At 42.0% G+C, this 24,719-nt stretch overlaps 1 protein-coding gene across 2 annotated transcripts in view; it reads left to right on the top strand.

The window, feature by feature from the left end:
- Nucleotides 1–22,310, top strand: part of ADD3 (adducin 3) — a 91,905-nt gene extending 69,595 nt beyond the window's left edge. The window contains exons 4-16 of one of the 2 annotated variants that reach the window (XM_088528635.1): nucleotides 7,973–8,111; nucleotides 9,297–9,448; nucleotides 9,596–9,676; nucleotides 10,982–11,131; nucleotides 12,085–12,228; nucleotides 12,317–12,415; nucleotides 13,371–13,553; nucleotides 14,328–14,585; nucleotides 15,661–15,780; nucleotides 16,698–16,787; nucleotides 17,896–18,019; nucleotides 19,194–19,289; nucleotides 19,954–22,310. In XM_088528635.1, coding sequence (XP_088384761.1) covers nucleotides 7,973–8,111; nucleotides 9,297–9,448; nucleotides 9,596–9,676; nucleotides 10,982–11,131; nucleotides 12,085–12,228; nucleotides 12,317–12,415; nucleotides 13,371–13,553; nucleotides 14,328–14,585; nucleotides 15,661–15,780; nucleotides 16,698–16,787; nucleotides 17,896–18,019; nucleotides 19,194–19,289; nucleotides 19,954–20,255 — 1,938 coding nt within the window. In that variant the 3' untranslated portion in view covers nucleotides 20,256–22,310. The remainder of the gene's footprint in view (nucleotides 1–7,972; nucleotides 8,112–9,296; nucleotides 9,449–9,595; nucleotides 9,677–10,981; nucleotides 11,132–12,084; nucleotides 12,229–12,316; nucleotides 12,416–13,370; nucleotides 13,554–14,327; nucleotides 14,586–15,660; nucleotides 15,781–16,697; nucleotides 16,788–17,895; nucleotides 18,020–19,193; nucleotides 19,290–19,953) is intronic. The other variant, XM_088528636.1, reaches the window with a different exon arrangement.
- Nucleotides 22,311–24,719: the final 2,409 nt, after the last annotated feature.

Below are 24,719 nucleotides of genomic sequence, written 5' to 3'. Positions count from 1 at the left end.
TAGAATTTTTAGATTTTTTTCCAGCTGAACTCTGAAATTAAAAACACTTTTGTGTCTTTTTTATGTTAAACAATAGGATTCTGTTTTTTATAGAGAGTAACTGCATCTTTCAGTGTGTTTATTTGCTGCATAATCAAAACCATAATTTAAGCTATGGTATGCAAACCCTTTGGCCTTCATTTCCTTCTGGCATTTTTTGATGCTTTTCTCAAAAAAGGAGAGAGAAAAAATCCATAGTGCTTGCCCAGGTATCATGGCATTCAGCATTCGTCAGCATTCAGTGAAAGAAGCTGTAGTCCTCCCAGAGTGGGAAAACTGCAAGGGAAATGTTTGATGTTGTAGTGAGCAGGCATTAGCCGTCCTCCTGCTTGTAATTTGTAATTATGGGAGAATTTGGGAAACAAATGGGTTTCCCATGGTTGGATAATTGTTCCCTGTAAAGCCTTAAATTCCACAATAGGGACACACAAACACCAAAATTGCCAGTTAGCCTTCATTAGTAGAGCCATTGCCTTTAGTAGACTGGGGGCTTTCACTAACAGCAATGCACATATCACCTAAAAGAAATTCACCTAAAAGAAATTAGGATCACTGCTTAAACATGGATAGTGTCCAGTTAATGTTGCTGTGTTTGAAGAAGAGGTACAGGTCAGAATGGAAGCAGAAGAGGACACATACCTGCCTGCCTTTAACATACCCTCTTGCTGGAGTTGCACAGTTGTATGCAGTGTAATTCACCTTTTTTATGGGTTTTAAGAAAAAGGTGAAGCTGTCAAATAATGTACATGAGGGTGAGTTGAATAGTTGCAGCATATAAATGCCTGGTTATTGGAATTTAGATGCCTGGCTTATGGTTTGGAGTTATCTGTGGCAGTTTCTTGGGGTCTGTCAAGGCACGTCACCCGATGTGCACCTGCCTCTTTGGCAGCTGAAATGCAGGTTTGGGGCTGCTTTGGTTTCACTCCGAGCAGGAGGCTTGCGTGCAGGATCTCGTGCTGCTTTGCTTTGAGTTTATATTGGGTGTGGAGAGCGTTTGTCTGCACTTGAGCTATGAAGGGCATTCAGAGCGGTTCTGGTTCAGTGCTGCTATTGCATAACCACATTAATTCAGTTTTAGCCATCAATCGATTTGCCTACTTATGTACACTGAGGTTGAAAACAAATTTATCTTGTTCCTGTTGTCTTTCTTCTCTTATACATGTGCCTGCACCCCAGCCTCCTGCTCCAGAAGTGGGCAAATAGCAATTGCAGTTAGCAGCGGGCAACCCCAAGGGATTAGCTTGCAGGATACAGGATCCTCAAAATAAAACAAACACAAAGAAAAGCATGCTTCCTTTTTTTTTTTTTTTTTTCCCTGGCTATGTTCATCTCAGGACAGAGATGAAGGACATGGTTTGACTTCGGCCTTTGCGGTCGCATAGCTTGTTGTACTTTGCAGTGAGTGAACATGGGGCGTTTTCACAATCCCACTCCCTTGTGGGGCGCTTTATTTCTGCAAAACGTCCTTCCCGTGGCCTGTGTGTGTGTGTCAGCACCCGCTGCTTTCCCCCGTGGGCTCAAGCCCCTTTCAGAGCCTCCAGGAGCGGGACCCGTCGCCTCAGCCCCTTCTCTAGGCTCATTCCCGCGCGTCCCCCACAGACCTTCCCGTGGGACAGGGCCATCCCGATCGCGGTGCCCTTGTCCCGCTTCGCGCTCCTCCAGTATCTCCAGGAGGGGATTTCAGAGGGTCGGCGCCTGCCCTTCCCTCATGGAGACGTCTCTGCACCTCGTGCTTCCCGGCACGGCGTGGGGCAGCGCTCCGGTCGCGGCGCGGACGGCACGTCCCGAAACGGGCCACGAGCCTGCAGCAACCCCCCAGCCCGGCCTGCCCGCCTGCGGAGCTGCAAATTTAAAGGGCTGGAAAGTTGTACTCGGGCTAATGCTGTATTTCTTTCATTAGCTGTAAATTCCTGACAGATTCCAGATGGAATTTTTCACATCCATATTTCCGATTCCCTGTGGTGTGCTGGAGTGGTTGGGTTTTTCCTTCCCTCTCGGGGAGGAGAGGGCTGCAGGGCAGCGGTGCTTTCGGGGGTTTTGGAGGTCTGTCTTTTCTAATCTTTTCTTTAAGTGTCTGCAAATCTTGTTGTAAATTTGGCATAATCTGAGCCCTGTTAGCACACACTGTTCTTTAGATTACTGAAATCATTAAACATAATGAAATCCTTCCTCCTTTGCTGACATTTTAACTAGATCGTATCTCTATGGATCTACGCCTATTTTAAGTTAATTAATTATAAATAGCAGTCTGATCTGAAGTAATTCTGTAGGAAAGTGGTAGGGATGTATAAAATAAAATCGAGTGTAATGAAACCTACCATTTTGCTTTCATTCACTGGTTTGGTAAATGCTCTCAAATAAAGTTATCAAGTGGGTCTGGTGAGGGAGCAAGAAGAGTTTCCATTGCAGGAGAAGCAATGAGTGGCAATTAAAAGGAATATAGCTAACTTCATTTTCAAGTCTTTATTTTATTTTATTTTATTTTAGTCATTTTTCTCAGATAAATATTGGTAAATAATCATTTGGTTTAATACCAGTTTATCCCTATCCAGTGCCCTTCCTGCCTGATGAAAAAATAAGCATATTTCGAACCGCCATTGAAGGCTTTACCCATTTTGTGTCCGGATGCATTGCTGCCATATGTGCATCTACTGAAAAATCAATTAGTCATAAACACACAAGATCCCTGACAAGCTTGAATTGGATTTGATCTGGTATTTTAAGCTTTGCATGTTTAAAAAATGGTGGTTATATTCTATCCAGTAGGATGTAAGTAAGTGACACAGTGTCACTTTATTCAGTACCATATTGCAGCCAAGGGCCTTCCCTCCGTGTGTACAGGCAGGAGTCGCTGCAGCAGCTTCTCGGAGGTTTCGGTGAGGGGGATTTCAGCCCTGGAGCTGCTGGCGCTGCCTTTGCCAACGTTTCAGCGCTGCTTTGGCCCCAGAGCTGGTGCAGACGGCCTGTCGTGGCCACAGACCTGTGTTTGGGACAGCTTTGCTCTGCCTGAGCCACTCACCAAATCCAGCCCAGGCTTCGCTGCAGCCTCCTCCATAGACACAGCAGCAGCTTTATCCAATTCCCAGTATTTATAGGTGAGTCTGTTCCTTTCGGCCTTCACCTAGAAGCCATTTTTTTTTCTTAGAGTTTCTTATCTTTTCCCTGCAAGCCTGAACCCGCTGGCGGTTGTTTGCGGCCAGCTCCACCCTTTTCCCAGCTGGGGTTGTTTGTGCACAACCGCGTCCCGGACAGGGCCACGGAGCGACGCGCGGGCAGCCCCGGCTCTCCAGCCCCGACAACAAGATACCAGCTCAGGTTTGAAACTATTCCTTGATGCGTATGTGGGAATGTGTGCAGGCACACATGCATATAGGTATGGCTGGTTATACTCTTAAAAAAAATACATATTAATATATAAACTGATCAAAAATGGACAAAATTGAAAATTTATAAAGGGCTTTATTGCAATATTTTTTGCATGATATTGCATTTCACATTATTAGCTTTCAGGCCGTATCATTACTGTTGGTAAGTTTAGGAACCTCATTTGTGTTTCCTCGTTATTCTAGTCCCATAGACTGGTGTATCAAACGCTGTTTGGTTTGGACCATGATATAATTAGTCCTGATGTGAACGTATGCGTTGGCTGTGGCTTCATGTATTTGCAGGTGACCTCTATGCTGTTCTGTTTGCTGTATTAATGGGAGGGTCGTGTCATTTTGTTTCTAGTTCTGTTAAGTACGTGAGTCCTACATGTAGAAATCAATGATTGAAAGCCATGAAACAACATAGAAAGGTAGTCTAAATATCTATAAGCTTGTATGTATCATCATGTCTTCAGAGAACTGTCTGTCAAGGTGAACAGACTAATACTCAAATTTTAATAAAATATCTATAGGAGAGAACAATAATATGTTATAGGCTATTTTAGGTAGATACTCTACTTTATCTGCTTCTGTTGGTTAAAAACATACCTGTTGTCAAGTAATAATTGCAAACATTTACTTTGTTTTCTAAAAGCCCTGATTTTGCACTGTCAGCTTACATTTAATATATTTTCTTTCCAAAAATATAAGTAAATGATTAAGACTTGAGGCTTGTGGCTTCACTGTTTCAGAGAACCCTTGCAGGTGCAAGTTAAAAAAATTTGTACCTAAACCACTTATTATTGTGCTTAGGTTTATGTATCTGGAAGTTGCATGTATGAGGAAGTACAAACACACATTTATCTTTAGAAATGACTTAAATCCCAGACCTGAAACTTTCTCTTTATTGAGCAATACTGAGCGAACAGCTGAATAAATTATTTCATTCATCTGACAGCAATTTGTTTTCCTTAGTCAGCGTTTTCTTGTTGAGTACTAGAGTGTAGATCACCAGGGACCTCTCCCCTTGAGAAATCCCTGCCCTGTGCTGGAGCAGAGCGTTTGTGCACCCTGAGCGTGGCTTTTGCTGGGTCATTTGTGGGCAGCGGCAACGTCCCACAGCTTCCAGTGCAGCCCCGTGGCCTGCAGCAAAACCAAAGCACTTGGGCCCCAGGCTGCACTTGGGGCTTTTCAGAAGCACCTTCTTGCTGCTGAATGGGTCAGAACTCCAAATCAGAGCCCACCTCAGCAGTGATTTTAGAGACCAGTGAGAAAAAAGCCATGAACCCCAATAGAGGTGGCTCGTGTGCTGGCCAGCACGTAAGGGACGCTGTTCTCCAGAGGAATGCGGAGCTGTTGGTCCGAACCGCTGCTCCCAGCGCTATCAGCTCCAGAGCAAGGCTCTGCCTGCCCGCGTCGAGCGCTTATCTGAGGGGCAGCACAGCACCGTGAGGAGGAGAGGATCCTCAGCGCTGCGGACGGGAGGGACAGCCAGACAGGAGGCCGAAGGAGCGAGTGTGGAGGCGCTCAAATTCGTAACCGTGGATCGAAGAACGCGTGCGGGTCATCCGCGTGACGAGAGCATCGCGGCTGCGCGCGGGCACGGCCTGCACTGCTGCCTTCGGCTGCAAAAGCTGCTCCCCGTTTTCACCTCTGTTTTGTAGTTTGTCCAAAGGCTGCCTAGCTGCTGTGCCTACCTCTCTGCTGATATTTTGGAAGCAATTTTTAAGGGAAGGTTGCTGAGTTTAACAAAATGGTTGATACAGCACTAAAAACAATCTCAGAGAGTGTAAAATATACTGTTGTTCACATCAGAGAGAAAACCGAGCTCAGAAGAATGAAAACATCTCAATCAGAAAGCAAAAGAACTAAGAATACAATTTAAAAGACAAAATTTTCCATGAAAAAATGTCCAGAATGCATTTTACTGCCATTTTTTTGCTATGGATGCTTGAGAGGAAAAAGATGTGAAATCTATTGCAAAGTTACTTACAAAAGTTTTAAAATTCAGTCTGACTAAGATTAAGAAGAGTTTACTGAGAAGACTTCTGCAGATCCTTTTCATAGTCCTTGCTGACCTGAAATAGAGGTGACTTTAACGTAATAGAAATAACTGTTTTTTCTCCCTCTTCTCCCAAACAAGCACATTTCAGATTGCAGCTTCCACACCGCCTCCATGAGACTACAAATGTGTGGCTTCCCGTTATCCAAATGAAAGTATAAACTCTCCCCATTTCACTTTCCCACAGTGTGAAATGGCAGAGTTCTTTTGTAGGGGCCTTTTAATAACAACTGAGAAATAATTGATTTTTTTTTTAATTTTGTTTTTCTGTGTATCCAACTTGTTGGCCTGAGATGTAATTTCCAGTGGATTAAACACTCCAAGCAGCTTTTGAAGTTACTCTGAGAATTGTGCTTTGGGTGCGGAAAAAGCTGCTTAGTGCTAAGTACTCTGAAAATCGGGCCCATGGCATCTCCGAGCGAGTACCCTAAATTACTGCCATCTTTTGACCTCAATCTCTCTTCCACCCATTCTGTGCAAATGGTGACAGTGCCGTGCTTCACCTTGGAGGCATGTTGTGAGGATTAGTAAGTTAATGCTTGTGAAGCGTTTGGATTTATAGTAATTATCTGCCCCGGAGAAAAGCTTGTCAGATAAATAATAATTGTCATCTCAACAGGGTATGAATAGCGTTCAGGAAAAGCATAGGGCCGAGTACTAAACAGTGGGAAGATGATAAAAAACTAAATTTCCACTTTTTCAGAGAGAATTAGCCACTGGGCGCTAAGCGAGGCGTGAGGCCGGGGTGACCCTGGTCCCCGTGCACATTGCATGTGTGCAAGATGAGCTGAGAAGCATCAGTCGTATCCAGGCTCTTTGCTGAGCCCCGTGCCCCGCTTCACGTTTTCTCCTCCTTTGCCTGTCAGCCTCTTGGCCCCTTTCGTTTTCCCAAACGTTTGCCGCCATTTTCCTGCCCTCCATTTCCATTTTTTGTTCGCTTTACCAGCAATTACCTCCCATGGCCCTTACCTCCCCCTGATCCACCTCCCATAGCTCCACTTCTTTCCTCCCAGTTTGTCCCTTTCTTCCTTCTCTCCACTCCTCTTCCTTCCTTTTCCCCATCTGCTGCCTGCCCCTCGCACCCAGATGTGAATTCCCCTTTCCCGACCAGAACAGAGGGAGCAGCGACATCGGTCGGGAGCGCCAGGAGGCTCCGGTTTCCCATCCTGTCCGATCTTAGCCCTGCAGAGCCTCTACAGAGGGAAAAATCAGACTTTTCGTGTCTACCTTACACTTGTGATAAGTTATAGCAGTTTTATGGGAATGTTGTTCATGTGGTCTGCTCTGCAGAAGCCCCAGGTGATGTGATCTTAGCAAAATTACTCAGAAGGAGGAGCACAAAAGTCTTAAAAACACATTTCAAGGGTAGTTCCTGGTGCTCAGCTCTCCAATGCATAGGGTCACATAGGGTCTTGTGCATGTCTGTGGGGTCCCGTGGTCCTCAGCCTGTTCAACAGTTTTGATTATACAAGAGAGTGTGTTACAAAACGGGTTGAGTTTCACCCAACAAAGTGGGTGTTGTAGAGGACAGAATTAAAATTCAGTGAGTAGATTGAAGAAGCAGCATTTGCTTTACAGAACGCTTTCCTGAGTCCAAGTCCTCCAGCGAGGGAGGTAAACTGGAAGGAACAAGTGTGTTAAAGGGAAAAGCAGGAGGATACTGCCGAAGAATAACGAGGTTTAGAAAATAGAACCTCTACAGAAAGTTTAAAAGACATGAATTTATTTAGTCCAGGAATTTCAAGACTGAAGGAGGCTGTAGGAATCTTTAAACAGGTGTGTGTTCTGAGCAGTCATTAGCCTTCCTATTGCCTAAAAGAAACAGGCCTTGTCTGTGGTATGGAACGTATTAGATTTAATAGCATAAAAACCTTTTTCACACTTATTGTCTGCAAGAGTTTAGCTGCTGGGCTTGTCGACATTAGTACTGGTGAGAAGAGGGAAGAGTTTCTCTCTTTTACAGAAGGAACAAATTAGAGAGGAGGTGGCGTGCTGACATTTCTTCTATTTTTTCATATCTGTGTTTGACCATGGTTGAACTCCAGTTTTCCATTTGTTCATGACTCTATCAAACGTGGATGGATTTTCAGAGAGATTATAGAATCAAAAAGAAAATATATCCAGCATTAAAAACAACCAATCTTGGTCAAATTTCAAGAACATCTTCCAAACTATGAGAATTCTTTAATTATTGCTATAAACGTTCTTGTTAATATTTGCAAAAATATATTTTGCGGGTTTTTTTGTCTCCCTAGGAAATAGCTAACCCTCTGGGGCTGAGCCACAGAGCCTCCCCTCCCTCCCACTCCTCCCAAAAGCCAATACTTTGCATACAAAGTTGTAGACCAGATGGTTAAAGTCTGGCAAAGTTCTAAGCAGATAAAAACAAGGTCTAAGGGGAAGTGTCACGTAACATTAATAACAGACAAACCTACCAGCCCCACCTATAGTAATCTTATTTCTGTCAAAGCCAGGTTTCCTTGATGATTCTCAAATGTTTCCACAGGCTTTTAGAGAAGATTTGGAATGCCTTATTCAAGAACAGATGAAGAAGGGCAATAACCCAACTGGACTGCTTGCGCTACAGCAGATTGCTGATTACATTACAGCAAGCTCTTTTGCAGGTTTTTCCTCATCTTCACTCAGTAAGTGAACTATGTGCATAATTGCCTTTTTTCCTCTTTTCTTTTTCTTTTTTTTTTCCATCAACGCCAGGTTTATCCATGCTGGAATTTCTTTGGTACAAAAGTTCTGTCAGAGGCCATTTGAGCTGTAAAGCAATACCGATGCTAGGCTTGAAGACCTGTCCTTTTCAGCCCCTCTCCCATATTTTTTGATTTGTGTCTGTGCTATCCAAAATGTCTTGAGTCTTGACAATAGGTTACTCTAGAGTTTGCTAATGAATTTTTTATGAAGACAGAGAACAAAATGCAGCACATCACTATTAGCAGTTTACATAAACTGAGATGTGAAACACACCATTCTAGATTCTGATTGTTTTTCTACTCTTGCATTTAAATTATGAAAAGGCAACTGCTGATATTCAGCACCTTTTGGAAACTAATCCCCAACTGACTCTGCAGAATTCATAAGGCAAGTGGAGGAGACTAGGGGAGAACCCAGATAGCCTTATCTGGGCGGTGGGGCCTGCTGGAGAGATCACAGGTCCAACTGTTGTCTACACAGCACTGGTCCAGGGACTCGGCCAGGATGGCTAATCTGGAAGTGCAAACTCTCCTTGTTTAAAAAAAAAATCATTTTCTGGAAGTACTTTCCACATAAATTGATCTTCAATGTGTTTTCTCTGTTAAGACCTATCATTTCGTCCAACAGTTGGAGAATTCTTGCACTAGTTCTTACTTTTCCCTTAGTATTGAGTTAAAGGACTCGGACTGAGATGTTCCTTCTCGTTATTTATATCGGTGTCTGGAGTCCAGCAGAGGTGTTTTCTCCTTCAGTTTTCAAAGTAACATGTAAAAATACTTGATTAGTATCAAATGTCTTAAAGCATCGCTCAATCCTTACATAGCATCTGGGGGCAGGAAAGAGTTCAAAGTGTGAAGTTCAAAGGTATTTAAAAGCAGGCCTTTATATCACTTCTTTAATAGCCCTGCAGACATTAGAGACTTAATAATTTCAAGGTATGGTTCCTACTGTCTTAAATTCACAGAGGGTTTTGATGAAGACCTTAGAAATAGAGAAGTGCATTTCCAGTGTGGTAGTTGGTGGTACCGCTAAGGTAACCATGTTAAATACAGAGCTTCTGGAGAACCTTGCCATAACCTCAAATGAATTGTCTGACTGACCACTGTTTGCTTGTGTGTTTGCAGGCCATGGAATGGTTACACCCATCAACGACCTAGCTGGAATCGATACCTCCTCCTTCGTTAAGGGAGAAAAACTCACTCGCTGCAAGCTAGCCAGTTTATACAGATTGGCCGACTTGTTTGGGTGGGCACATTTGCCAAACTCCTATATCACAGTAAGTAATTTAGAGATTTTTTTTTTAATTTGGGACTTTACCTTTTCCTTCAATTCATGTAATAATTTATTTAAGTTCTTCCCTCCCATGTGCTTAATACAAACTCAAAAATAGATCAGTAATCTCTTTTTTTTTCTTCCTTTATAGGTAAGAGTAAGCAAAGAGCATGACCACATTCTAATCATTCCAAGAGGTCTCTCTTTTTCTGAAGCATCAGCTTCTAATTTGGTATGTGATTCACCAACACCGATACCCACCAAGGCTCAACCTGTTTTCTAAAAGGCTTCTGTGGCCTCTAACACGGACTCCTAACCTGTAATCATGTTTTTGTTTGTTTTTAATGTTTGCCCAGCAGATGAAAAGCTGATTAACTATTTGGATCATACAGTCCTTTGTCCTGGGCATTTCTGTTTGGGTTTAGCTTTGCTTTCTGGTGCTTTGTCTCCAGCTTAGCTTTGATGTGAAGCAGCAGAGCTTTGTTTTCCTCTCTGCTGAAGCTAATCAAATAGACTTGGCGTAACAGCAAGCTTTTATAATGTGATGATATAGTAATATATACGAAACTGCTTTGTAGGAAGAGTGTTACTAGAATCAGCTCTTATCTTTATAAGTGGGGCAAGAGCACTGAATAATCTTTTCCAGGCTCAAGAAGGATCAGGGATAAAGTTATAGAGTGGCATTTGGGAATTTCTGGCTGCTAAAACATGCTGCTTTTGGCATAGAAGCTGCACTGTGTCAGGATGTTTCTGTGAAGAAACTACCTGTTGTTGGAAGGGAGCAGCCAATTGAGATTGGTATCATGGACCAACAAAGCTAGACCCAAGTACAAACATGAGAGCAAGACTTGATGTGCAGCTGTTGTTTTGCTTGGGCCATGAGTAACTTTTTTAACATTCCAAGCAGTTTGTAATTCGTTATTTTTAATTCCTTATGCATTTAACATGCTTATTGGAAATTTCTCAGAAGCTTAATTTTCTTCAAGTTTAAAATGTAGGAAAAGCAAATAAAATTAATTTTAAAATGTGAAAGTGAGATACCTCACTAAAAAGAAATGAAGCTATTAGCTAATGGGTTCCATGAGCATATAATTCACTTGACATTTTTGATGATGTTTTTTCTTCTTTTTCACTTCAGTTGGACGATGTTATAGACATAAAAATACACTTACTGGTTGAAACAAATCTTTTGTTTTTACACACAGCTGGTCTTGGTGGCAAGACTTTCTTTTATACAAAAATGGAGCTGAACCAAAGAGGGATATATATATCAGGGTCTCATCTTTACTTTTTCCATGGCTGGGCTTTTAAGAGTTAGCAAAATTTTGGACATTAGGGTGGTCTGTTGACCACAGATTCATGGCTGTTCTGCTCTTCTGCTTCTTTTTTGTGTGTTTGTTTTGTGCACAGATCTCTAAAAGTGCAGAAAATGTAGGTGAAATTTTGGCCATGGGAGGAGGCACAGAGAAGGGACGGAGGGTTCAGGCAACTGCAGCAGTAGCAGATCTCCTGCACCTTGTTCCTTTGGTTTTTGCAGGTCAAGGTAAACATCCTAGGAGACGTAGTTGACCAGGGAAGTACAACTCTAAGTATTGACAGCGCCGGATTCAGTCCACACGTGGCCATCTACTCCACACGACCAGACGTGAGATGTGTGATACACATACACACCCCTGCAACAGCAGCCGTAAGTCCTCCTGCTTCCAGCATGAAGTGCAAAAGAAAGCAAGTTCACTGGGGAGCTTAGATCAGCTTTCTGCAGCTGAATCACTGCTCACAACAGTTTAATTTTTTTTTTTAGCATCCGACTAGTTATTCATGACTACACTGATAGAAAAGGCTGATTCTGTGAGGTTACAAAATCAGCAGAGGAGGAGGGCTGGGTCACCACAGTGAAAAGATGAGCAGATATGATATGATGGAACTCAGGTTGAGGAGGCAGTAAAGTATACGGTTCGCACGATCTTTATTTATAGCATCTCCTAGCATATAATGTACTAGGTACATTGTCATTTGGATTATGCAATTTATGTTTTTAAATGGCTGTACTAGTAGTTCAGTACTGATTTACCTCCCTATTTAAAAAGTAGTAGTTAAAAGATAGGTTATAATTATGGCACAATTAAGTAGAGATCTAAGCTGGACCACAATGAAAATGTAAGGAGACTTAAAAGAGTTGCTTCAAGATAAATAAATTCCATGTTATATTATTGTATATGAATTTATATATGTGCCTTCCTTTGCTAGAGACAGAAAAAGGAAGGGCTAACTCACTTTTTGATATATATTCCTTTTTTTATATACCAGCATTTTAGTTAAAAACAGCAGGAAAGCATGAAAAAGTACTGTGTAGATATATGATGAGATTTAAATATGGGTGAAATTCACAGAAAATACTTTGGGATAATTTGTCCTCTCCTATCATAAATCCATTCCTAAGTAACAGCAGCTCTGTAACCCTACAGGAAGCTACGCCAGGTAAAGCATTAAGGTATTGTTTCTCAACTTATATTATGGAGAGGTTTTCTCTTTCCTAGCAAAGATGTAATTTACAGTCCAGGAAGGCTCTTGGAGAAAAAGGGTTTTTAAAGATGGTGAGTTTTTGTCTCTACTTATCAGTGCTTCATTTTCTTGAAACAGGTTTCGTCAATGAAATGTGGTATCCTTCCCATATCACAAGAGGCTCTGATTCTGGGAGATGTTGCTTATTACAATTACCAGGGGTCTCTTGATGAGCAGGAAGAGAGAATTCAGCTTCAAAAAGTGCTTGGACCCAGTTGCAAGGTATTCAACCTCCTGCATGTTTTTCATGACCAATTTTCATGCACTGTGCCAGTTTCTACCATTTAACATCAGTGTCTCTATTTACTAGGTATTGGTCTTGAGAAACCATGGTGTGGTAGCCCTGGGAGAGTCACTGGAAGAAGCATTTCACTATATTTTCAATGTGCAGCTGGCCTGTGAAACACAGGTGAGAATTTGTCAGTATTTGGTGCCGAAAGCTTGTGCTGATGCATTATGGATTAAATCCCAGATGGGAAAATCTCTAATGTTACTGTTTAGAGTTGTGGAATCCAGTGTAATATGCTAGGTAAAAATCAGAGAAATTGGATTTATCAAGAAAATATAAATGGGGCAAACTTCCCTTAGAAGATATCTTGTTACACTCTGAAGTGTCGGGAAGATGCAGCGGTACTCATTGTGTGTGGAGATGTGACTTGAGATACCTTCATGTCTAGCTCATTTGTCAAAGCAGAATGTTCAGACAGGGAAAAGAAGTTTTAGTCTGTGGTCACAAAGAATTGCAAAACCAAATAAAGAAAAGGTCTTTGGAAGAATGGTAGAGGCTATGTTTAAAAATAGAGTCCTTAGATCAATGGTTTCCATTTTGTCTGACTTCTGCTGTCTCTTTAGATGTCTAGGTATATCTGTAAGTTTAGGGAGATGCCACTGGAAGTCTCCTTACCTTCCATAATCCTAGCCTCATCCTCAGAAATTCACCACTTCCCTCTTTGCTGTTCCCTAGCAATTCTGTCCTCCCAAGAATGCATTTAGAGGGGAAGGGGAAATGAGAGTCCCCCACTCTTTCTCTCCTCCATCTCCCTGCCATTCACTTGGAATTCTGTCACTCATCCGCTTTGAAATCAAAATCAAAATGAAAGATATCAATAGTTGTATGATGCCAAAAAAAATCTTTTTAGGGTACTCCAAGAGTATAGATAGTCTCATTCAATAAGAATAATTTATTTTATATTTCAGTGTGTTTTTGCATAGGAGAAAACAAACCTGCCTGAGATAGAACTGCATCTTGTATATTGAGCATGGGGTTTTTGCAGTGCTTGTTTTGTTTTGTTTTTGAGAATTCAGACAACCAGAGAATTCCAAAATTTTCTCCACAAATGAACTATATCCTTCAACACCCCTAGGTGCACGCATTAGCTGGCGCGGGTGGGGTGGACAATCTGCTGGTCCTGGACGTGCAGAAGTTCAAGCCTCTCACGCACGCGCTGGCGGCGGCCGGAGGAGGAGGAGTCAACATGGCCTCCCAGCAGAAGTGGAAAGTTGGGGAGCAGGAGTTTGAGGCTCTCATGAGGATGCTAGACAACCTGGTAAGAACACGGTGTTGGCACTGCACAAAAATTGCTGTAGCCTGCTGAATATGGGGGGATATTCCTCAAAGAGAATGATTCCTTCTGGTTTCTCTTTGAATCTGAAAATGAAGGGGAAGCGATGTTTACAGTAGGTTTAATCTGTGCTGTTGGGCTTAGCTTTTATGTCAGTTTATTTGAAAACTGTAATGCGTCGTAAGAATTTATAATGTTTTGAACTTAAACTTCGTCCCACCCATCTCACAGCATTACTGTTTTCTCTTTGTAGTGGCCAAATGTTTTTCAATCGCTACCATAGAAAATAGATTTTGAAATTTCCATCTATATTTTGTTATTAATTGTAATATTATATTTTATCGATGTACAATTGTGTACTAGAGAAAAGAAAATACGATGATAATTATTGCTTGTTTGGAATAGCTTTTATATTATGAATTCTGGAAGGGCCTTTTAATACAGCAAAGTGAGAAATGGGGTGGTGTCTCAAGTTAGTGTGTGTCATGGTGCAAGGTCATTAAAGGTCTTCTTCAATGACACCCGAGTCGCAGCTCGAGCAGGGCGATTGTTCCCTGGTCACTCATTCACAAAGACTAGAACAGGGAAGCATGAGCAGAGCCCAGTCCAATGGACTAGGTGTTTTAAATGGGAAAATAACAGAATAGGCTGAATTAATGATGAAGTACATCGCTAATTCATTCTTTGAAGCGCTGAGGGAACCTGTTTAATATAGAGAGGGCAGCACAGCACGTTGGTGATCTTCTGTCACCCCCGCAGGGGTACCGAACTGGCTATGCCTACAGGCAACCACTAGTCAGAGAAAAGCCCAGGCACAAGAGCGATGTCGAGATCCCGGCCACGGTGACGGCCTTCTCCTTCGAAGACGATACAGTCCCGCTCTCCCCCCTCAAATTCCTGGCCCAAAGACAACAGAGGGAGAAGACAAGATGGCTGAACTCTCCAAATACCTACTTGAAAGTGAACGTGCCTGAGGAGTCGTGGAACGGAGAAGCCAGTCCCAGGACTAAGATCACGGTACGTGGAGACGTGAGGCAGTTGTTTCGTACTCCCACTCTGCCTGGGAGAAAGCGACCTGCACTTGCTTTGTATGAGGAAATCTTTAACAGGATCAGCAGATCAGTTAATCAAGCAGGTAAAAAGAGGATGCTGGGAGATTTAATGGCCTCACTACCAAGGCCTCTTCTGTTTTGGTGATGTTACTGCTTGGAAAATTAAGTGTTTATGATAAAACTGAACAGTGATCTCCCCCCACCTTTTTTTTGCTAGCTCCTCTGAGTCCTATAGTAGAAAACAGTTTTTCTAGCATATATTTTAAAGCTATTAATTATTCAGGATTTTACATCACCTGTGGGATCTTCTCATCTCTGCATGAGGAGAACACAAGCTTTCAATCTCCTCTCACTGACGCTTCCCCGGTGTTTGTGAAACTGCTAAGGCTCTGAGGAGTCCGTCCGTGTTACTGCTTGTGGTGACGAGCAGGGTTCACCTTCTGCCCTGCCTTCCGAGCCGCTTCCAGGCCGTTCCAGAGCCGGCTCTCTTGCAGGCCGCGAGCGCAGGGCCCGTGCACTGGAGTTGGTGCCGGCGCAGGAAGCACCTCGCAGTCCATGAGCTCCCTCTCCTGGTAGCCAGCAACGCTCTAAAGCCAAGCTTGCACAGAACGCCCCTGTGACTGATGTATTTAAACCTGGCTTGCCAGGGAAAATCTTTAAGACAGAATTTGTGAGTAGCAGAGCTGGAATTTGATTGTATGAATGAAGTGATAAGAAGGGACAGACTCTGGAGTCAGCAGATCTCTAGAGCAGTTGCCAGAAAGGGTGATCATCTCAAAATATATTTCATTATTGTGCAGTTTGCATTGCATTTTGCAAGAGTTTTTATTTCACTACTCATTAAAAGTAATCTTCACCATATCCTTTGAAGAGAACTTAAGTGCCCATGGGCAAGCTTGTTTTTATTTTGTGAATGTCCTGCAGAATTGAGAATCGAGTCGGGAAGTCCTTTCTTTGCATCTGCTCTCTAGCCATAAGGAAACTCTCTGCTAATTGTCCCTCTCCCATGGTGCCATCTCTAGCCATGTTCTTTCTTACAGTGGATGAAAGCTGATGACTCCTCCAAGACTAGTGGAGGGACACCAATCAAAATTGAAGATCCCAACCAATTTGTTCCTTTAAACACAAATCCAAATGAAGTGTTGGAAAAAAGAAATAAGGTAAAATAAGTGAATCGAAGAAAACTGTAACATTTCAGAATATAATTATCTGTTTAAGTAACGATTTGACACAGCAGTAAAATAACATTTTCAAGTCATTTCACAAAAACATTTCTAAGTTTACAAGTGCTTTTGGCACTAAATACCTGTATGCAAATACATAATACATATAAATACTATATAAAGATACAAACATATATATTTTGATGGTGAATGTGCACATTAACTCTGGAAATGATAGGCTAGAAACCTTAGTCTGCGCTGTTGAGCAATACGTTTAGTGGATAATTAGATGTAATCTGAATTGCTCTGCATCATTAATAGTGTGATGTGACCTTAGACTATATTAATTTGCACTTACTGTGCTGGAGTTTCTGTTGTCCAGTCCACTGTCTAATGGCAGTTAAGAAGAGAGGAGAAAAAAAGAGTTTATTGTTAGAGCGCTCTCTCTCTGCGCCTAAAAATCTTGCTGTTTTTCCCTTAAAGCACATAGGGTGCCCGCTGTCAGACTGACCAAATACCCCACCCTAAGCATAACTGTATCAGCAGATACAGAAGACAATTTCCACTGGAAGGAGCTGTAACTGCATCCATGGGATCGAACTGGAGTCAGGAGTAGCAACTCCCTTCCTTAGAGCTGGAAAAACAAAAAATGTACCTGTTGATGAGATTAAAGCTACAAGTCCCAGACAGTGCCTTTTAGACTTAAGCACCACTGCTTCATTAAGTGGCTGCTCACTGGTTTTAGCTGTAGAATTTATCAATTTATTTTTGCATTCATTTCTGGTCTGCCAGTCTAGTGAGCACTGACAGCATGAAGTTATAGCTGTTGGTTTGGGGGGAAATGAGTGAATTGTTCACAGAAGGAAACACTCTACCAATATCTGCTTCTAACACCCTTTTTTTTCTCTTTATAGATTCGGGAGCAGAACAGATATGACCTCAAGACAGCAGGACCCCAGTCCCAGCTGCTTGCTGGGATTGTTGTGGATAAAAAGCCGAGCCCAGTGAGTAGGACTTGATTCCTTGATTCACACACGTGCAGGCTACTTCAGCTGTATTTCTTTCAAACTTCAGTTTGGGCTATTTCTTATTTTAAATCATTTATTAGAACTGGTTATTTTAACACCAAATTTAGGATGTGCGATACACTTTATTAGTGTGGATGCATCTTTAATCTCAGAGGTTTAAAATCTTAGTTTCAAAGGGTGCAGTGGGTTACCCTGGCTTTCATATTAATGAAGTACGGATCTGGCCCCAAACCGTTTAACCTGGAGCGTGGCAAACTTCCTAAAGCACAGAGCTGAAAATAACCCTTTTATCTCCCTATAGAACTCGCTGGTGAAGTTTCTTACCTGTCCACACCAATACATTTCTGAATAGTACAAATATCCCTAGTGTATCTAACAAGCCATGCTTAATTATACACAAAATTCTGTAATTCTAAAAGTTGTGCATCATCCATGGGTGTGTCTGCTTCTTCATTTTAATTTCCAGTACTCTTTTGAGGTAATACTGAGCTGAATGGTTTATTTCAGACAAAAAGAATATTTTCCAAATAGGTGTTTAATCAGTGTGAAAATAATTTTGTCATTAGAAGTTTCATCTCACAAAAGTTCTTCCAGTTGCAGTCTTAAACTGCATCATTATTTTCCTACCAAAAAAAAATCCTAGAACTTAGGGTATTCCCCAAAAAATGCAGGAAACATTTTGTTTAGATTCATATTGTATAAGGACTTTCATTTCTCTGAAGAATATCCTACTCCCAAAACTGTGAGCACGTTTGCCCTTTGAAGGTGTTGTAGCAGAAAAATACTCAAACAGTGATTGTGCCAATGTAATTCAGTGGTGATTTCCATCTCGGTGGTCACTGCTCATTGCTAAGCAAATATCCATTATTTGGGTCAGTTTTATCCTCTGTGTGTGTGTGTGTGTGTGCGCGCACCCGTGCTTGTGTGGTTCTTTTCATATTCCTTCTCTGCAGGTTTGCTATGTGCAAATCTGAGGCCAAAAAAAAAAAGGGGGGAGATATTAACCAGGTACATCCTGTTTCTTTCTTTAAAAAAAAAAAAAAAAAAAAAAAAAAGCTAAAATTTGTGTTTTTCTCTTTTCCAGCCAATGCAGTTTGAGGAGGACGAGCACGCGCCACCAGCACCCCCCAACCCCTTCAGCCACCTCACGGAACGGGAGCTGGAAGAGTACAAGAAAACAGTGGAGCGCAAGCAGCTGGGGCTGGAAGGTCAGTGGTGCATTTAGTGCTGGGCTTTACAGGTCAACAATCAGCAGTTCCTTTGTAGTTTGAAAATACTGTAAAAAGATATGTAGAATTTTAATTGTTAAATGCTTGGGTTTTTTTTTTTTAATTGGTTTTGCTTAATGCTGAAGTTAAGGAAAGTTTTGCACAGAACTAGGGTTGAGGAGAAAACACTTTGGCATAGTGAGTTTTTATGTTAGAGTCACGGAATAACTTGGCTTGGAGGAGCATGAAGGTCACTTAGCCCAAGGTCCTGCTCGAAGTTAATTTCAGAGCTGGCCAGGTCGCTGGGGACCCCCCTGTCCCCCTGAGGGCCGAGCGGCCGCGCGGAGCCGCCAGCAACCTGCCCAGGGCCGCACCGCCGCGCTGGGAGCGTTTCCACCTGAAAAGGGAGGGATATGCGAACAGCGAGCCTGTGAGAACCCCTCCTGCACACTTATTTAGGAATACGTGGCAAGAGAATAAATCTTGGGTTCTTTCAATAAAGGTTCAGATTTCAGAATTCACAAGAAGAAGCTCTCATGAGACCATGAAATACTCTGATATTTTGTATTCGGTACCGCCTTGTCGATAAGTTCTCCATTTTCTGGCTATCAGATTTCAGTATTTTTAACAAGCCTTGTGTTTGCTTATTTCCAAAATGTTATCATTGCTTCTTCAAGCATTTCAGTAACTTTTCCATTATTCTCCCAATGCCCAACTTAACTACTTTTGCTATGACCTCTTTATATATTTTTTCCAATACTGCTGTTGCATAGGGAATGACTAATTCAGTTTGTGTATGTTTTTTTAACAATTGCACTTATTATGCACTCTTCTTCACTAATATTGTGTAATAAAACAACTTTTCTGTATATCTCCTTCAGGGCATGGTGTAATAATTTCCTACAACAGCAAACTGTGGCCTGTGGCTAGGTGAAACCATGGGGCTACCTGGAATTCATCAACCCCCCTTCCTATGGAACCACTAATACACAGTTAATGGATGACATTTGTAATTTCACAGTCTACAGAGTTTAAACTGCATATTGTAACTTCTTGAGGTTATCAGCATGAAGAGTACAACGCTAGCAGAGCTGTAAATCTTGTAGCACTATTACTGACATTCTTGCCTTAGTTTTACTTTTGCATGGCTACTAATTCACATCTTGTCCTGCAGATGCTGAACAGGAATTATTCTCAGATGACGGTTCATCTGTGTCACAAATTCAGTCACAAACTCAGTCCCCGCAAAATGTCCCAGAAAAATTAGAAGGTATTCCATGTAATTTCTGTCAAATGCCAGTGGCTCGAGCCTGAGTCATCCTTTGTTGCATTCTTTACGTTTACTTGAAGTCAACTGGGTAAAAAAAGAACCCAGTTTTACCAGAACACAGGTGGGAGTCTGTCCAGAAAACTTAATTGTTTTTTTTTCTCAATTTTTCCTCATGTGGAATTCTCACAAATGGAAAATAACTCATGGCATACTGAAATTTAGATATTGATGAGATGGGGGAAATGGAGGTTACATATTGCCTTTAAATAAAGTGCTATGATTAGGCTAAGAATTTTCCAGAAAGAGCTAACTTTTACCACCTTTTAGAGGTTGGTATTTCAGGTTTCTGTGTGCAATGGCTGTGCTCTCACGAGCTGTTCTCGTGCAGTAAAACACAGTCCAGAGGCACAGGAGACTGAACAGCCATGTGTGTACCTGGGACAGATGAGGTCACCTTTTGGAGCCCCTTGTCCTTTAGCGACGTCCTCACAGCGTTTGTCTGTTTGCAACAAGCAAGAGGGCAGATAAAGAAAGCAACACATCTGCAAAGGCCTCGTGTCATTCTTTGCAACACAGGCTCGCCTCGCACCTGGTGCGCGTTTCGGTGCGGTCTTTTTGCTGCACACAACGTAGAATCTCACTGCCAAACTCTCTGTTCCCCTAGCAAACCACGAAGACCTGTACACGCAAGGGGCCAACCTGGTGTCTGCGGAGGCGCCCGTCGTGGTGGTCAATGGCAAAGACGACGCGCACGACGTGGAAGAAGAGCTCACCAAGAGGGTGAGCCAGCTGACCACGAGCAGTACTGTGGAGAGCGTAGAGATCACCATCAAGAGCTCTGAGAAGATCGAAGAGGCCCTGTCCCCTGAGGGGTCACCTTCCAAATCGCCCTCCAAGAAGAAGAAGAAATTCCGTACTCCATCTTTTCTGAAAAAGAATAAAAAGAAGGAGAAAGTAGAAGCGTAAGTGCAGTTGTGTTGGGAGGAGACATTGCACATTTTAAACATTTAAGTTGACCATTAACAGAGTAGTGATGGGGGGGCGGGAGGGGTGCAGTAACTGGACTTTTAACCGCGACAACAACGAACTGGAAGAGGTTTTGCTTTAAAGAAGAATAATAAAACGTTTCTGTGTTAATCGCGAATAAATTCATCTCTCACGTAAGTGTGTTCAGAATTGCTATGAGGGTCTGAAACATTCGATAGGTTCATACACAACCACTGGCAGGTGCTCGAATACCATCATAGCAAGATCCGAGACCATCGCAGCAAGTTCCGCTTGGAGTATTCTGCAGACCTAAAAATTTTCCGTACAGTTAAAGTCTTTAACGAAGTTACTGTTGAGTGACCATGTGACTTTTTTTTTAAACTGCTGTCTCATTTGGTGACCAGATCATCCATTTTTGTATTGTGATTTTGACCGTATACTTTGTTGCTGTCCCCCTGTTTGAGTGGGGGCATATTAGCAGCACACCTGTAGGTCTTTTTAAGATTAGATCATTTAGAAATATACACTGGCACATAATATTAGGGGAAAAACTGTGTAAGAGAAAGTTTATTGGAATTATACAAAATGTCTAAGAATTCCATTCATCAATAACTTTTTGCCAAATATTTCATTTTAGTGAAATATAATTTTTGAAAACTTCTTTTTTATTCTATCAGTTGGGGGGAGAAATACCCTTATTTTTCAAGAAAGGGGATTTTATACACTTAACATTGATAATTTAGTTTAACTGGCAAAACAACAAAAAAAAAGATTTTATATGTTCAAATGTTTGTATACCATTCAGTATAAAAATATTATAAGCATGTGAACCAAGCATTTAATAGTAGAGTGTATTTAATAATGCTTGGTTTAGAGTATACTTAAATATAATTCAGGAATCCAGGGACTTAGAAATCAAAAGATAAAAGCATAAAAACTAAACTGGATTCATGTTTAAAACTTACTGTTTTTTTTCCTTGTGGTATTGCTAATGAATGAAGAAAAGTAATCTCTTAACATAACCAAATGAAGGAAACAAAACCGATAAAAGGGAAAGTGAAATAGTAAGAAAATAGGAGCAGACAAAGAAAGGTAAAGTTCGGTGATTATTTTTTATTAAATATATGATATGGAATGTGGGGTATTTTTATTAAATCAGCAAAGTTACATTTCCATATTAGACGTTTTAAATAATTTGTATGGATTCATACGGAGTGCAACACTTATTTTTTTTCCTTCACTTTCATTTTACTTTTAAAAGGGTCTCATGAATCTGTGTTGTCCTTTGGATGAACCCAGAGCAAATTAGAGCCTAGTGCCATGGGTAAGGGTGGCACTGCCACTTACTCATTTTTACTGATATTGTCATTTTACTACTTTTACTGTATTGTAAATACAAACAAGCATAGAAATTAACATAGGGTTTTTCTTCGCTGTGTCAAATTTGTCTGTAAATCAGTCATCGCAATAGGAAATACATTTAAAAGATCCGTGTGATTCCCGAATTGCAAGTTGAAATATTATACGATATATAAATTGTCAAATATGGCTGGAGAGTGGTTTGGCATGCAAAAATGTTGATTATAGCATGTTTGGGGGCTGGTTAGCTTTGACCGTGTCAGTGTGATAATGCAACGTCGGAATGGATCCTGGAAACAATTTTCTAGCTATCACTAAATACTGGAATCAGTGTTTTTAATCATAGTGGAAACTTTCAGTTGCTTACTTTGTTTTTTATGTTCTACATTATTTGTGTTGTATTACAACATATGTAGAAACAGTAACCTGTGAACTACGCTTTTCATAACTTTTTTAAAAATATATCTAAATGAATGCAATGTGCATAAATATTTTTTAAAATGCAACCGTGAACTATTTGCACCTTTTGCTAATGCCTCTATTTACTTGCTTTGGCATAAAGAATGAGCCAGCCAACTCTGTGTCCTGTGGAAAATATATAAATGTTATCTGAAATTGCTCATAGATGTAATGCTAATTAATGTTAAATCACAAATAAACAGTATTTTAAATAGATGGACTTTGTGTAGCAGCCTTTTGTTTGGACAGGACTCTTGCAACTCTTCCTGGTAAGGAGATGCTTTGGTTCTGAACACTATGTGTAAAGTTTTTATGCTAAAGACGGGCTTTTCCATGAGTTTATTCTAAAAATTCTCTAAAAAATATTTTTTTTCTAAAAATATTTAGAAAAAATATTCTAAAAACTATTGTTTTCTGTCTTGGGAGAGGTGAATGGTGTGGCCAAAAGCAGGGAATTGCCTGCTGGGCTGTGCCTGTGCTGCTCCCTCACCGAGGCTCGAGGGCATCTGCTGCAGCCGCAGCTCCGGGGCAGATGTGCAGGTGCAGAGCAGGGGAGCAACGTGGGTGAACTTCCCTAAAAACATTAAAAATAATTAAAAAATATGAAAATAGAGATCTTCGTAGTAAAGCTTTTCTTTCAAAGTTACTTGAAGACACCCATGTTGTACCCGGCCAGCACGGGGTAAACCGCAGCCCCTCCGAGGCAGCAGCATTTCAAGTGTGATGCGTTCAGAGCTGTGTCAGCTTTGTAAAATGTAACGTTTGTTTGCTTTGTCCTTCCACAAAACAGCCTTTTGTTTCTGTTTGCAAAGAGGTCAAAATCCAGCTCTGTCATGAGCTCTGTCCCAGTGTAGAGGGTTCAGTATTTTGTTTTCTTTCTCTCTTTCCCTCTCCAGGAGCAGCTACATTCTGCTCCGTGCTGCTGGGACATGACAGTGGATGCCGTATCAAACGCTGGGGTACTTGCCCTCTAAGGCTGACTGCCTCCATAGCTTTGTTCTGATGCCAATTCCCTTTTTTTCCAAGGGTCCATGAACCACAACAGCCTCTTCACGTGCACTTGGACCTTGTTCCTCCAGTGCTGCAAGAGAGATTCCACAGCCTAAGCATGGACACAAGGTAGATGCTCACCGCAGGCATAAGGGATGTTAAGGCTCAACACGTGGTCTTGTAGGAGGCCTTGGAAAATCCAGCTTGAAAACAGATCACTGACACAACACGTCAAGAGTAGTAATTACTGCTACTAATAGGTGGCCGTTCTTGCTATCAGAATGCTCAACCCAAGAAAGTCAGAGAAGAAGCAGTGTGTCCCATGAGGAATTGCACACAAGCTATTGGGTAAGAATGTTTTTAAGGAACTGAGGGGGTGCACATTTACACCCGCTCCTGCCCCTGTGCGACAGTACAACTCAATCCGAGCGGAGAGCGGGTGATGCCCCCCAGCTGCCCGCAGGGGCTCTCCCCGTGGGGCTCCGGCAGCAAAATGGGTTTTGCCTCCTTTGCTGCAGCAGCCTGAAGTGCAGTTGCTGAGGCGAGGAGACGGGATGCCGTCACGGACAGGGCCATTCGGGACAGCACCGTCCTGCGGTGCCAGCTCGTCACTGTGCGGGAGGCGAGGAGCGCTCGTGTCCTGGTCGCGCTGCAGCAACGCGCTGCGAGAGGAACGAGCTCAGCCAGGAGCCAACCAACCCTGGCACGAGCGCTCCGGGGGCGCCTGCCGGCGAGCCAGGTGTGGAACCGCTTTAGGAAGCACGAATTAAAAGCTGCTGGGGGATTAAAATCGCGCGCGGAGGGCGGCTGCACCGCGGCCGGCCGGTGCACAGGGCCACAGGCTTGGCCAGCGTTTGGGTTCGTGCACAGCTCATATAAACTCTTGTTCTCAGGGACTTACAGATCAGCCCAACTTGCACAGACTTTTTCAAGAAGAGTGAAAACAAATCCCTAGTATAAAGGCTACTCACTCCTTTGCTAAAATCTGTGGCAATTCTTGCAAGCCAGCAGGAATTTAAGTCTCTAAAATAAAAGATTGCCAAAATGCAAGATGGATCAAGTTGTACATTGTCCTATAGCTTTGTTCTTTGAAACTGTACAATTGCATTAGCCTTAAGTGTTGTATCTGCAGACTGAATGCCAACACATCCGAGCAGTTCTGCCTTGCAAGAGCACACAGCGTGGAAAGCTTTTGTCAACTTATAAACAAACAAAACGAAGCTGTAGGATGAGATCTGCGGCACACGTGGTAACAGCTTATGCTCCCCCCTCCACTTACATAGTTTAACATAGCTCTAGCATTACCCATTAAATATCTATATGTTTAATCCCATAAAAACACACTACAGCAGTGAGCTCCCCAGGGCAATTCTGTGAAGGACGAGGAGAGAAAGTTCATTTCCTTGGATGAGTATCCAAGTGCCTTTACAGCTAATTGCTCCTTTCTTCTCTCTGTATCTATAAGAAGCAATGTGTATTCAAGGGTATTCACTTAGCATCGAAATTCTGGTCAAGTCCAAAGTGAAAAACAGCCCTTGAAAGTAAAGACTCCAATGGCCATTAGATGGCATCAGTTTTTCACATTTGCTGTCTCTGGCCTTGTTGGAAAGCGATTAACAAAGAGCTTTCAAAGGA

Source organism: Tinamus guttatus, unplaced genomic scaffold (genome assembly GCF_059628265.1).
Source record: "Tinamus guttatus ecotype Peru unplaced genomic scaffold, ASM5962826v1 Tinamus_guttatus_pri_ptg000314l, whole genome shotgun sequence".
In the NCBI taxonomy this organism is placed as follows: Eukaryota; Metazoa; Chordata; class Aves; order Tinamiformes; family Tinamidae; genus Tinamus; species Tinamus guttatus.
Note: the sequence above shows the minus strand (reverse complement) of the source record. Positions and strands in the feature narration are given on the sequence as shown.